Below are 15,073 nucleotides of genomic sequence, written 5' to 3'. Positions count from 1 at the left end.
ATTTCTAAATAAATATCAACCTACAACTTTTCAGATTAACTATCAAACACAAGCATTTCATATTCAACCGTCATATGTCATTCCCTAGCATTATTTCATGCATTTCAATACCTTATTGAACATTTTACTAATGCATCATCACATGTAAGTTAACAATTTAGTGCAACTCATTCAAAACATATGCATTCTTACCTAAATTCATCAAAGTCAAAAACCTTCAGCATTTGACACAATGCAAACCAATTATGCAACACATATACAAACAATGTATAGGGAGGTACCAACATTTATGTAACGGTGTTAAAGAAAATGTATGTGGTTTGTACGTGTTGCACATAGAATGGATGGTAATAAATGCTGATTTATTGAATTAACCAGTGGATAATTACATAGATTGGGTAGAGGTGATGTTGCGTATTTTGGATAGGGAGGCTTTTGTTGGTGATGCAAAAATTTGACCGTTACAATATGATTGTTGTAATTTGATTGTTATAATATGATTATTAGGATCTGACCGTGTAATATGATCATTAAATTTTTTGTATCACTTTAACCATTTGAGAATCTTATAAATAGGTCAAATTTTTCCCATTTTTTACGAGCAACAAAATAAGAACTTCTCTCATTCTTTTCAATTATCTTTTTTCTCAAAATAAAATCTTTCTTTTTTCTAAAATTTTGTTATCTTACTAAAATTACATTAGAGGAAATTCTGCTTAAAAGTTTGGATTTTAAGCAGAACCGTCTATGACTGCATTAACCTTTAAACCTAGTATAATTTTTTTGGCCAAGTTTTCCGACCTGCTTTAAAGCTTTATTTTTATCTTATTTCCTGATTTCTTAGAGAAAAGTAATACTAATTGTGTTCCACTTTTCTTATTCGAGTGTACGAATATTGAAGTTCTATTTTGTAGTTGAATTTTTACTTTTACAAGCCTAGTTTTGTTACTTTGGCAATTGTAAATTGTGGAAAAATTATTTCAACTGATATTACTTTAGAGTAAGCTCGGTAACTGTAGGATGAATTCATATTACACAATTTAGGATGACGCCGGATCATTCCACAAGCAAAGAGAGTGGTGCATTTGATAGTGAAAATACACTGAAAATAAACATTGATGGTGCATTTGATAAGGCGGATATATCTAGGATGTAGGGTGTCGTGGTACACGCTGGCGGGAGGTTTCACACATAGCCTCCTTGCTATGTTGACTACGTAAATGATGGAGCCACAGGCTTTCATCCTCGGGCTGAAATTTGTTGAGAACCGATGCTTAGAAATATAATCATAGAGGGTAATGCTTATGGACTGATTTCTAAACTCCAAAGAAATTTGGTTGATTTAATTTTGCTGGGTTACTTAGTTGATGAAGAACGTTCTTTAGCTTTAAATTTTCATAATGTTCCTTTTTGTTTTATTAGCAATACCAGTAATAGGGTGGCACATAGAGTCGCCCAGATGAATCGTCTTAGCTCTAGTTTCATTATTTTTGGTTTAGGTTTTTCAAATGAGATTACAATGATATTATGGTTTTAATTAGTTTGATTAATAAAATCTCATTTTTACTTTTTTAAACGTGACACATATCATTTTTAGGGTGAAGTATAAAATAGATATAATAATTTATTTGATCATTCAATTTTTTAAAAAGAAAAAATTATTTTAATTTTCTATTTTTTCACTTTTTTTTAGTTATTGAATTTGTCTGTGTTTGTCAAATCACTCCAGCATAAATGAAAAAGTTAATGTTGGTTAGCTGTACTAGCATAACATTCACGTGACAGTCCACGTGTATGTTACATCAGTAATTAATTTTTTAAAATATAATTTTTATAATTTTTTTTTAAATTTTAAAATTTTTAAAGTTTAATTAATTACTAACATGACATCCACATGGCAATCTACATGTATGCCATGTAGCAAAGTTAACAACGGTTAACTTTTTCATTAATTTTGGGTTGATTTGACAAACAACGCAAGTTTAAAAGCTAAAAAGGAAAAAAAATTAAATGAAAGACTAAAATGATTTTTTTATAAAATTGGAGGACCAGATAAGTTGTTATGCCTATAAAATAAGTAGTAAAAAAATGTAATAATATCGGAGCTTATTTGTGGAATTAAAAATTTTTAGAACAATTATATTAATTAGTACTAACCCTCTGTTTAATCATATGAACATTAATATAGTATAAAAACTATTTAATGTTTTGTGGTAGCTCGAGTAAGAATTGAGGAATTCAAGGCAGAGTCAAGTAGAAGATATAATAATCGAGAGATATAAAAATAGGATTGGAGATGGGGTGAGAAGAAAACCTCCGGCCTTGTACAATTGCCATCCCGATTTAAGTATTGTAAAGAGATGAAAATTTTAATTTGACATATTATCATCTAGAAATAATGTTCCCTTTTCTGGCTGTGTTGTACGGATAAAATTTCTGCCTTGTTAGTGATGAATGAATGCATTCTTTTTCACTGGGTTAGAAATAAAATTTTTACTAACAGAAAAATGTGAAATAAAACTTAGGTTTTGAAGACAAAATATTGACAGCATGTTTACCAATTTTAGTCTATACCATGGAAACATAAGGTCTAGTGACTATACAAGTCTTGGTGGAGATGCTATTGACCTAGGATTTTCCTTTTTTCCATGGTAAAAAGAAAGAAAAGAAAGGCTAAATCATCCATATGTTGTTAACATATGCATATGCGTAGAAACCATGATGAAGGCCGAGAGTGCAGAGTTATACCCTATCATAACTCTGTAAATGTGATTGTGTTCAATTCAATCATTTGAGATAAATATCTCAACAAATTAAAATTTAATTAATGGCTTTAATGAACCCTCCTAAAAAATATCATTAACAAATTAAAAAATGAAGAATGAAAATAAAATGAATAATGGAAAATTTCTCCCTTGAAGAACAAAGCTTCAATAAAAAAAATGAAATTCAATAAACTCCACATATGACTCTAACCAACTCTTAAGACTGAACCCAAATAAATTGGAGGATGAACAATTTTCCCATGGCTTCAAGATTAAGATTAAGAAAAAAACCTATTTCTAAAAAATAACAAAATATAAATTTCACAAAGGAGTTAAAATTTATTGATCAAAGTATCTTTGTAATAAATAATGAAAGACTTTTATATAGGTTAGCTAATTACATCAAAATAAAACTCTTTTAAGTATAATAAAACTCTAAACAAAGTAGAATTAAACTTTCTTATTAATTAAGAAACATAAAACTCCTAAAACAATTTTAAATACTTAAAAATATCATAAAATTCGAAATAAATAAATAATAAAATTTAATATATACAAACCGAAACCAAAACACTTAATTCCCCGTAATAATCCGGTCTGAAAACTCTGCTCACACCGTCCTCACTAAAACGATCATAACTAGAGCTCTCAACCTCAAAATTGAGTGATTCAAAGTGTATTTTGAAGTTAAGAGATAGTTCTTTAAACACTATACAGACATCTCATCCCATAACTGCCTAGATTCCATCCAAACATTCGTTGCAAGTTGACTAATTTTTAGTGAATTCAATTAGTTGCTGTAGTCATGCATGATCTCTTAAGATAGTGCCTTCTGAAATGGTGAAACCCATAACAACCTCTGTTGTTACCAACAATCATTGCAGGAACACTTCCCTTCACTGAAATGGTGAAACCGACTACCATCCCGTAGGAAAATCTCTCGATTCTTAACCAATGACATGTATTTAGCTGCAGTATGGCAGTCGGGGCAAATCCTTGAGTTCTTGATTACCCTGATAGGTGTAATGCTTCTTGACTTGATTAGTCCATAAGTTATAGCCAATTTCTCTGTGTGACTAAGTAGCACCTTCTCCTTTTCACTGTCATCAATATTTTGATAAACACACTTGACATCAGGTTTATACCCAAGCTTCTTCATTTCAGAAACCAGATGGTACAACTCATAATATATCTCCCCTTCATCTGGATGGTTCTCTCCTGCACAGAATACATGAATTATCTGATCAATTTCAACCCAGCTCCAAACTTGCCCATTTTTCACCCCTATATCACTCATCAAATCTTTGATACGTTCAACATCCCCCCATCTGTCAAACATGGCATATAGATTCAACATCAAAACATAATTTGCAGAGTTATAAGGTTCTAACTCGAAAAGTTTCTTTGATGCAATCTCTGCCAGTTGGATGTTGTTATGGATACGGCAGGATCCAAGAAGAGCACCCCAAATGGTTGCATCTGGTTTCAATGGCATACTTTGCATGAAATCCCAAGCTTCATCAAGGTATCCAGCTCTTCCAAGCAGATCTACCATGCAAGAATAATGTTCAATTGTTGGTATTATCCCATAGACAGAGCTCATACTATCAAAATATTTCCATCCTTCATTAACTAAACCTGAATTCTTACAACCAGAGAGTACAGCTGTGAATGTTATGGCATCTGGAATTATGTCTGCCCCAAGCATCTGCTCAAAGAGTGAGACCACCTCTTTACCAAGACCATAGATTGCAAACCCCATAATCAGACAATTCCAGGTGGCCAACGTTTTATTCTCAATCCTCTCGAAAACCTCATAAGCAGCTTTCAAATTGCCGGATTTACAGTACATGTCAATAAGTGCAGTAGCTACAAAGACATCTTCAATAAAACCATTTTTTATGCTGAAGCTGTGTATCTCTTTGCCTTTCTGTAAAAGAGATAGCCCTCCACAGTTTCGAAGTAAGCTGGATAAAGTGACAGAGTTGGGCCTGATACCCTCTCGTTGCATTTGGCTGAAGAATTCAAGAGACTTCCTATAGCTTCCATTTTGTGAACTGCCTGAGACCAGAGCAGTCCAAGATACCACATTGGGACTCATTCCTGAACTCTTTACTTGATGAATCAGGCCCAAAGCTTCATCACCTTTCCCCCACATGGAATATCCTGAAATCAAACTATTCCATGTTACTAGGTCTGGCGTTATCCCTTCCTCTTCCAATTCATTCATTAATTTCCTAGCATCGTCAAAAAGGCCCTTGAACGAATATCCAGATATTAACGTGTTCCAAGCAACAATATTTCTTTTATTCTTCATGCAACTAAAAACTGCCTTAGCTTTTCCTATATCATTATGCTTCACATACATGTCTAGCAATGAAGTTACCACATATGCATCAAAATCCAACTCATTTCTTGTAACATAACCATGAATTTCTCTCCCAAATTTCAATATTCCCAATTCAATGACAGCTTGAAGAACACTGGTGATAGAGCTTGAATTTGGCCTGAAACCGACAACCTGCATTCTCCGCAAAATTTTCAGGACTGCTTTATGAGATCCATGAAGGGCATGGCCAGACAAAAGGCAGTTCCAGGTTATTATATCATGTTTTACATCAGATGATTCCATTTCCTTCAATAAATTCCAAGCATCATTCAAATAGCCATGGGTAGCATAAGCCGAAATTATAGAATTCCAAGAAGATAGGTTATGATCTTGCATCAAACCAAAAACTCTCCTAGCAAGTTCCAGTCTATTATTTCTTGAGTACATATTGATTAAGGAATTGCTTACCAATAAATCAGATTCTAATGCAAATTTTAGTACATACCCATGAATTTGCTTTCCTTCCTCGAGAGCTCCCACTTTGCTACAGCAATGCAGCAATTTTGCAACGGTACTAGCATAAGCTTTAGCACAAGAAAACTGCATTCCCCTGAACAACTCCATAGCCTTCTCCCATCTCTCATTCCTCAAGTTTAACATGATAACTTCATTCCAGGCAAGCTCTTTCTTTTCCACCATTTCATTGAAAACTTGATTGGCACTCTCCAGTTCCCAACACCGCCCATAAAAATTCATCAATGCACACTTCAAATGCACATCCAAATCGAAACCTTTCTTGACCAGATCAGCATGAATCTGCAACCCTAGCCATGGATCCATCAAACTAGCACACATCTTCAGAACCAAAGTAAGAACTTTACTATCAAAAACCACTCCTTTACCACATAGTTCACCAAAAACCTCAAGTACTCTACGTGTCTGTCCCCCACAACTTTGAAGCTCGTCCAAGAAAGAACTCCAGAAAACATAGTTCCGAGCGAAACCTACGAAGAAAATCATCGTAGCGGCTCTGAAATCGTTGAATTTCACATAACTCGAGATCAAACTCTTAGTCATAGAATCTGAACTCCAACTATTACTCATTTTAAGCAACCTGGCATGCAAAACTTTAACTGACTCCAAACTGTTGACCTCTTTTAAGTCATCGGAGAAGTGAAAAGCAGGGGAAGGAGAGAGATGTGACCAAGAGTATGACAGTGATAAATCAGAGAGTTGGGTTGCAGGAGAGATGAGTGCGGGGCCAAGAGCCACAGAAGCAGGTGAAACTTTTTTGGGTTTTATAGAGTTTTGACTCTGGGAGAGAGTAAAGTAGCGTTGGAATGGTGCTACTCTATCCATGGAGGCTTTTTGGCGGTTGGGCGATGAAATGAGGATTGTGAAGGTGGTGGTTGGGCTTCGAAGAAATGGCGTTTTGGGGTTTTGTTTTCATTCTACGTGAAGCGATCGGATGAAAAAAGAAACAGCGCTGCCTTCAGGATTTCATGGATAAGGCTTTTTATCCATACTTTGCTTTATTATTATTTATGTCCAAAAGCTTTTTCTCTTTTTGCGTTTTCACCTCTCTTATTATCACCCATTGGGATCAATCTGAATACATAAATTTTGATATTTTAATTTTGTGTAATTTTATAATTTTAGTTTAATTTTTATAAATAACTAACCCTCCTTTTGAAACATTCATGTTTCCTTTTTTGCATACACTCATTTTGTATTTACCTAAATAAAAGAAAATACATCTATTAGTTTTTCCAAATGCTCAATGTATTGAGAACTCCATCTGTTAGAGAGGTCTAATCAAATTATTCTTATTATTAAATATATTAATTTAATCCCTATACTATTAAAAATTTAAATAAAGTCAAATTAAAATAGATTTAAAATTTACTATTGAAAGATGTTTAACAAAATTAATATTTTTAAAGTTTTTATAGTTTTATAAATAAAATTTTTGTTTGGAATTGAACTACAATTGAAAAAATAAATTTCAAGATATTTTTAATATAGTTTAAATTTATTTGATTCTTTTAATAGTATAGAGACTAAATTAATCCATTTAATAATAGAAGGACTAAATTGATCCAATTTTCATAATATAGGAACCTCTTAGATACTTTAAAAATAAAAATAAAATTTCATATATAATTAAATTAAAATGAAAACTTTATGAAGTATGATTATACCAAATCTAAATTAGCATATTTCATTACGTATTAAATTATAATTCATAGTATAATTTCTAGATACATACAAGAAATCTCTTCCTACAAGAAAGTTACAGTACTGTACTGATGGATGTATTATATATATATATATATATGTATGTATTAGTACTGTTATATTGATGCATTTCAATACCTAAATTTTTTTGGTGCCGAATTAAAGACTCAAACGGTACTAATCAGCCGGATACTAACAACCACGAATAGCAGCGTAGCTCTGCAATTTGGTAAACATAATGAATTCATTTTACAAAGTTCCCAAACATTCCTTATCGTTTAAAAATTTATTAAAATTATTTTCAGATAAGCCCTGTACATTTGTGAATAGTAGACATCTGGTTACAATCTGAGCAGCAAAGGAACCTAAATGAGATGCCCTGCAAAATAGGGTAAATATCATAACAGGAAATAGTGCCACTGCAATACCTTGTAAAGCAACTACACATTAACATCCCAAAAGAGTTGCCTAAATCATTGCATATATGAACTAGTTATACATATTAGTACAGTTTGCAGATATGATTTAATTATCCAAGAGCTCCAACCTGCCATTTCACTGTTATTAATACAATGTACTACGAGACAAAGATAAACAAGAACAAATCACTAGAACATTTCTATTTAGATCAATGGTGATGTCTCAGATATATTAACAAAGAAGCTTTCAAGAAATAAGATTTGGCATCTCATCAAATACTAAACTGGATTCTTTCTCCAGAAAAAAAACCTAACCTTTTGAAGCCAAGCAACGATAAGCAACTATTTAGGAGTCAAAAGGAGTGGGGTCTTCATTTTATAGCAAATTTGGTATCTTTTTACCAACGCTCTCTTGGCCGACCATCAGGAAATACAGGAGCACGCCTTTCTTCCTCTTTCTTGGCTGAGAAAGCTGTTTGTTTAGTTGGTTTGCTCGACCCAACATTAACAAGCTCATCATTGTCATCAAAATCTGGTGGTGCATCACCATCATCATCATCGCTCCAATCATCCGCATAGTCATCATCTTTGCCACCCTCATCATCACCAAACCCACCATCACTCAGATAACTATCCATATCAGAATATCCTTCTTCTTCTTCCTCATCACTTGCCTCCTCTTGCATGTTGCTTTCTTCATTATTATCTGCATCTTTCTTTGAACTACCCCTTTTTGGGAACCTAGGAATGGCAACAAGAGAGCGAAACTTCTCTTTAATAAGCAACAGTGGATCCTTATCTATCAATTGAGAATCACGATAAGCTTCCCTAAGAAAAACAGAATCCCTATCCCCTTTCAAAGACACATAGAACATATCAGGGTGCCTTATTATCATCCCTCGAAGTTGCTGAGAGAATCTAAACTCCTCTCGGAAATGAGTGAGGTGATCTACAAGTGTTCTCTTCTCAACAGCGAGGCTCAAAATCTCATGTACCACCCCGCAAGCATGCTTCTCCTTCTCAGGTGTTCCTGATCTCAATCCTGAAAAGTCTGAATAAGGGCTTATATAAGGCATGTCTCTAAACTGGCATAGCCTTCTCATTTCACCCTTAGAAAGATTAAGACCCTTGGGAAGCTTAATTCTATTGAATTTAAGCGGTCTATCTATAATCAAGTTCTTCTCTTCCAACTCTCTAGCTCGATTTTCCTCTTCAGCTAGTTCAGCAGCTGATACAGCAAGCTCAGGATCCCAATGAGTTAACTCCAAAGCAGGGCCTCGTTCAGTTTGAACTACACGAAAATACTGAGGGTATCGCTGACAAATTGTATCACGAAACTCTAAAGGAAGCCCAATATCAGTCCTCAAATGTGCAATCTTCTCCAACAGAATCCGCTTCTCCATTGACATCATCAGCAACTTCCTCAACTTAACAACCAGCAAACCTTCCATTTCATTCCTAACTCTCAACTCATCCAAGTATAGCCTTTCAGCTTCAGGTGTCAATCTAAACCTCAGTGAAAAAGCTCCCTCCTCCATAATTTCAAACACTCCAGGAAACTTCCTCAATAAAGCAATAAATCTACGCCTTTTTTCAAGACCTAAGTCTCTTCTATATCTCCCCAACGACCTAAGTGACATGATTCTATCAGGTTGACTCACTAGAATCTTCCTTATCTTTAAGACCAATTTAAGCTTCTTGTCCCTTTGAATCACATTATCAAAAGGAAGCTCTTTTCTTCTCTTAACTACAGCTCTTATTGGCTCAAAAGGGACATGGGTTTTTCTCAGATTACCCAAAGAAGTAAAAGCCTTATCTTGCAAAACCAAGCTTCGACCAAAAAATGGCGTTTTCTCTGGAACCCCTTTTGAGGGATGAAAATGAGATTTCCTGGAAATTTTTGGTTTTTCATGAAATGAGGATTTGTAGGAGAGAAACAGGGGGAAGGAGGCCGATATTGAAGCTTTGTTTGAAGCAAGCAGAAGCAGAGGTTCCATTTTTAATTGTTTAGTTATTGATAAAAAACAATAAAAAGGAAAAAAAGAAGAAGAACATAAAAGATTAGAGGGAAGAATAACCTGTTTGGGACGGAGGTTGAACCTCGTTCGGGATTGAAAATTTGGATTCTTAGGGTTTATGAGCAAAACCCAGTTTTAACAGATTTTTCTGATGGGATTTTTGTTATCTACTATCTATTATTAAAGGACTTCAATGCAAAATTATTGAGTATGAAGGGCAAAATTGTCAGAATGAAGCAAAACGGCAAGTCGTTTTGGTTTCCCCGTCAGCTAAACTATATTGCTTGAACTCGTGCCTGGTAGGGGCGAAACGTCTTCGTTTCGGGCAAGCGTATCCGTTGCAGGTTTGTAGCGGCGCGGCTGAAATCTCAAGTGAAATGAAGCGGGAAACATAACTTGAAATAGTCTAAATACAATGGTCCGATCTAGAGTTTTAGAGATATTGGCTGTGTTAGATTTTTGAAGAAGCCCCTTTCCCTCTGCTAAATAACAAGACAGCGTTGAAACGAAGGTCAATCGTGCCCTGAATCCCAGTTCGCCAGTCCTTTTCATGTCGAGAACCAAGCACACCGCTGCTAAGAAACCAAGACGGAAGCCATCTGGTATTTTCTTTCTTTCTATCTTTCTCTACAACAGATAAATTTGGTTTGGATTTTGCTAACTGCTACTGTTTTCTCTCTCTTAATCTGCAAAATGTAGCTGCCGCTGCGGCTTCACCGGCGACGGCATCACCACATACCAGATCGGTAACTTTTCCTTTCTCTGATTTTTTTTTAACCTTCATTTGGATTTGTCTCGTTAATGAGAAAATGTTGATAGAGAATCCAGAAAATTAGGTCATCTTGTTGATTTTTACGTTGTCTTGGGGGAAAATTGAAGAAGACGGAAATTTTATTCTTCTTAGCTCTCCCAAGCTGGATTTTATTCTTCTTCTCCATGTGGTGGCTGGCTAAGTAGAGTGAGGAAACTAGACAAGAACAAATTTTGAAACATTCAACATAGATCTGAGCAATTACTGCTAACAGCTATTATGTTTATAGCAGATCCAAATTTACTATTTCTCTCTTTTTTTTTTCTTTTAATTCTTTTGGTAATCGAATTTTGTACCTATCCAAAGAAAAGTAGGAAGACATGCTAGAAGAAACAACCTGCACAAATATGAAAAGAATGAAACCAACATATAAAAATGTTATCTTTCAACCTCCGTTAGCACATGATATAGCATTTTTATTTGTCTTTTCACTCCCGCCCCTTACATTTTCCCTTATTTTCCTTCTTTATTACAAGTGCAAAACAAATCTGAGTCAGATACGCAATCTTTTGTTCCTGAAGGTAACTGCAAAAAAAACTGGAGGACCGGCCACACCAAGTGAGTTTTTCTCAGATCTGATAACTCCCCCTCCTTTTCCCGCACTAAAAGTAACAAAGTACATGCTATATCAAAGATTAAATGTTCCTTCCATACAAAGAAGAAGATTAAATGTTCTGCTTGTTTATTGTTTAAGCTCCAGGAAAATCGAAGAGGCCTCATCGTTTTCGAGCAGGAACTAGGGCTCTTCAAGAGATTCGGAAATACCAGAAGACCTCAAATCTACTTGTTCCTGCTGCCAGCTTCATCAGAGAAGTGTGCTCTCTTCCTCATCTTCTTTATATTTTTGGTGCTTAGTTAGTTTATGCACAAATGCGATACAGAACAGTTGCTGCAGTATATGTAACTGTAATATTATTATGGTAAATTGAGATTAAAATAAGCTCTATTGGCTATGAGTGCATGAGTTATGGTTGAATTTGATTAAAGGAGGCATCTTATTAAAATTTCCATATTTGACTCTAAAATTTTACAATTAGCTGATATTAACATCTCTGCAGTGACTTATCCAAATCATCTCTGCGCGAATTATGCAGCACCTTTCAGCTAAGCATTGTTATGATTTATGAGGCTTAATCAGAAGGTATTGATGTTCTATGTGAAATTTTGTAGGTAAGAGCTATTAGCTACCGATTTGCTCCAGACATAAATCGTTGGCAAGCTGAAGCTTTAGTTGCAATTCAAGAGGTTTGGTAACTTATCCAATCTTCTACACTAAAGAAAAAAATTGTAAGACTTCAAAATCAAATACAGACAAACACAGTAAAACACATACATGCTGATTTTTGGCATATGGTTGTCGATGTGTTTGGTCTGTTATAAATCATGCTTCCTGACCTCCATATTATCATGAATGCATAGGTTAGATTGCTAATATTCACATGCAAATTATTTTACCCTTATTATCATGTATGCATAGGTTGTCCAAAAACTGAACTTGCGTCTGAGTGGTATGATTTTGCTAAATTGCTAATTTTCATTTGCTGAATTGAACTGTATGATTATGATGAGCTGTAGTCCGTTCGGTTTGTCATAGATCATTTGAAAATAAGTAACAGCAAGGCAATTTGTAATACCAATAAATTTTCTACTTTATATTTTGAAAAGCATATAACTTCAGGTGCATGTGTAGGCAGCAGAGGACTATTTGATTCAATTGTTTGGAGATGCAATGCTGTGTGCAATTCATGCAAAGCGTGTTACACTGAGTAAGTTAAACAGTAGAGAAACTGGTGTTGTTTTTGTTTGAACATTTTCATGTTGGCGATATTTGTTCTGCATTTCAGGTTTCCCTAAGTTAATGTTGAAATGTTGTAGTGACCTATAGGTAGTCATATAACCCATAATAACATGGCGGTATAAATTGGTAACATTATGAAGTAAACTCTGGGGTTTATTTAAGAAGTTGTTTATATTAACGGAGATCATTCAGGTTTCAGCCTATTAATCTTTTCTTCTGTTGAAGTCTCTCTCAATTAAGGGAAACAAGGAGAAGTTTAGGAGGAGTAGCTATTTGTAATGTTTATTTTGAATATCTAGCTTACTCCTTGATTAGAAGAGTAAAATCTTACTTGCTGGGTATTAGTTTTATCGCATTTTTAGTTGTTATCTTCATCTATACATATAAAATTTAGACTATGTTTTAATCTTGAAATCTCTGTACCCTCTATATCCTGTGTGTCTAGCTATATTCTTATGCATCATTTGCTTAGCACATTATTATTAACAATCAATTTATTACATTTCTCCTTTCAAAAGGAACGAACAAACTTGATATACTTTTTCTTGCCTCAGTGAAGAAGGATATTCAGTTGGCAAGGCGACTTGGTGGGATGGGCCAACCTTGGTGAGATACTGTACTATAACCTAAACTAGCCTTCAACCTAGCTATTCTGAAAATTGAAATTTAGTTGTATTTTGAAATGTAACCTTTCTTTTGCAAGACTTCAGTGTAATGGTTCTTGAAGCCTACACTGCCTTCAGCTAACTGCACGTATGGTTGGAGATATGGACTAGCCTTCCTCCAATATTCTGTGATGAATCATTTTTCAATAGTTTAATTGGAATGAATGGTGAATTCTATGTGATACTATTCATCCTTTCTTCTCTTTTGTCTTATAGTAATCATTTTTGGAGGATGTCAAGGAATGGGTAATTTTATGGAACAAGGAATAGCAACATTCAACATATTTTCTTATTCCCTTATAAAAGTTTATAAGATATTAATAATAAAGGTAATTATTTGATACACTGGTTGTGGAAACTTTTATTTCAATAATATGGTTAAGATTTTGCTACATGTTTTATTTATTTATCTTTTATTTTTAAAAAAATATTATTTAATAACACAAGACAAAATCTCAACCTATAATAATATAAAAGAAATATTATTCTTAATGTAAGGGTAAAATTTTCATTTTATTCCATTTCTTACAAAGGAAGTTTATAAGGATAAATTTTAAAAGTATACAATAACTTTAATTTAATGTGTAATTGCATATATGAATTTTAATTTGATGTAATTATATATGTGAAATTCTAATTGTGATTCAAATATATATTTGAAATTTTAATTTTGATTTATTCATGAAAATTTAAAGAAATAAACATATTAATTTATTTTATATTGGATAGATATAAATATTTATGTGCATATAAATATAAAATAATGTTGTATTAATAATTGTGGTAATAATTTACAAGAATTGAATCAAATCAAAATTTCATGTATAAAATCACACAAAATCAAAATTTATATATACAATTACACATTACACCATAGTTTATATATAGTTTTGGGATTTATCCCAAGTTTATAAGATTTTAATAAATATATAAATAAAATAATGTTTTTAATTTAAGGGCAAAATTTTCGTTTTAATTTATTTCTTACAAATTCTCTAATATTATTTTATCTGATAAAAAATACAATACATGTTTATCAAACTCAGTAATATTTATTGCCTCTTTTCAATTTTAACTAAATAACTACTTTTTCTAGTCTATTTCATTCCAGTAAATTAAAACATGACGTATGTTTGACTGGAACCGGAAAAGTAGCAAATCGTTCATGATGTAAGAAGCAACGAAGTTAAATAATGATTATTATTATTATACTTTCTGAGAAGAAAAAACATTCAAGACTAAAATACAATAATATGTTTGGTTAGTATTTTTTATTGTCAATGTTTGTTTTACGGATAAGTGTTATACCTTCAAATAATAAGAACGAAATTTTAAGAATAATGATATAATAATGTAGATTAATTCACATGGGATTATATATATTACTTTATTAAGATATTTTATTTAAAATTAATTGAACTGGTAAGAGATTTGTGTTAAAAGTCTTCAGTTAATATTAATTAGACAATTTTATTCCTTAACTTAACCCTCAAAAAAGTCATATATATAATTTTAAAAAAATTGTCAACTATACCAATAGTAGAGTGGCAAAATACTTGGGGTTTAAAATGACTTTTGTGGATATAAGTTTTGAGTTTGATCCTTAGGAGATTGAGTGTAGATTCTAAAATGACTTGCGATGTACCATCCAACTTTTAGATAGATAATTTAAAACTAAAAGAAAAATTATTTTCTAAAATCATCTTCTTAGTTAGTCAAATGTGGATCGACCAATAAATCAATATAAATGAACCAATTCTTTTATATATATATTACACGTAAGTTTTGAGTTGAAATAAGACCTAAAAAATTGGAGTAAGGAAAAAAAGTGTTTACGAAATTATGAGTTCCGACTTATTGATGAATCCTTTTATTCTTCTCTTCAATGGAGCTTCGATCCAAGTGTCGTCTAAACTTGATTTTAGATTGATGTGAGTCGCTTCAAGGGTCGTTGAAATTAGATCTAAAAATTGGGTTTGGAAAAAATACTTGCTTGAAAAATTGATTTAATTTAGAATCAAGAATCTTCA

At 33.0% G+C, this 15,073-nt stretch overlaps 3 protein-coding genes across 8 annotated transcripts; 1 reads left to right on the top strand and 2 right to left on the bottom strand.

Annotated features, from left to right (window-relative positions):
• Positions 1 to 3,181: 3,181 nt before the first annotated feature.
• On the bottom strand, positions 3,182 to 6,636 carry LOC108460206 (pentatricopeptide repeat-containing protein At4g01030, mitochondrial). Its single transcript, XM_017759620.2, has one exon. The coding sequence runs from the start codon at positions 6,451 to 6,453 to the stop codon at positions 3,631 to 3,633; it is 2,823 nt and encodes a 940-aa protein (XP_017615109.1). The 5' UTR covers positions 6,454 to 6,636; the 3' UTR covers positions 3,182 to 3,630.
• An 831-nt stretch (positions 6,637 to 7,467) lies between these two features.
• LOC108460017 (protein WHAT'S THIS FACTOR 1 homolog, chloroplastic) lies at positions 7,468 to 9,932 on the bottom strand. 2 transcript variants are annotated; one of them, XM_017759405.2, is made up of 2 exons: positions 8,067 to 9,932; positions 7,468 to 7,711 (listed from the first exon to the last, which is right to left on the bottom strand). In XM_017759405.2, the coding sequence occupies exon 1, from the start codon at positions 9,746 to 9,748 to the stop codon at positions 8,150 to 8,152; it is 1,599 nt and encodes a 532-aa protein (XP_017614894.1). In that variant the 5' UTR covers positions 9,749 to 9,932; the 3' UTR covers positions 7,468 to 7,711; positions 8,067 to 8,149. The 2 variants fall into 2 exon arrangements, with proteins under 2 accessions (XP_017614894.1, XP_017614901.1); XM_017759412.2 differs by having other exon boundaries at positions 7,468 to 7,697.
• A 125-nt stretch (positions 9,933 to 10,057) lies between these two features.
• Positions 10,058 to 13,293, top strand: LOC108482392 (histone H3-like centromeric protein CENH3). Of its 5 annotated transcripts, none has more exons than XM_017788088.2 (7): positions 10,058 to 10,371; positions 10,469 to 10,515; positions 11,102 to 11,138; positions 11,281 to 11,393; positions 11,751 to 11,825; positions 12,271 to 12,346; positions 12,933 to 13,293. In XM_017788088.2, exons 1-7 carry the CDS (start codon positions 10,320 to 10,322, stop codon positions 12,986 to 12,988), a joined length of 456 nt encoding a protein of 151 aa, XP_017643577.1. In that variant the 5' UTR covers positions 10,058 to 10,319; the 3' UTR covers positions 12,989 to 13,293. The 5 variants fall into 5 exon arrangements, with proteins under 5 accessions (XP_017643577.1, XP_017642840.1, XP_017642051.2 ...); XM_017787351.2 differs by having other exon boundaries at positions 11,275 to 11,393; XM_017786562.2 differs by having other exon boundaries at positions 11,057 to 11,138.
• The last annotated feature ends 1,780 nt before the right edge of the window (positions 13,294 to 15,073 follow it).

Source organism: Gossypium arboreum, chromosome 7 (assembly GCF_025698485.1).
Source record: "Gossypium arboreum isolate Shixiya-1 chromosome 7, ASM2569848v2, whole genome shotgun sequence".
Classification (NCBI taxonomy): Eukaryota; Viridiplantae; Streptophyta; class Magnoliopsida; order Malvales; family Malvaceae; genus Gossypium; species Gossypium arboreum.
The sequence above is the reverse complement of the archived record's forward strand: the minus strand, read 5'-3'. Positions and strand labels throughout refer to the sequence as shown.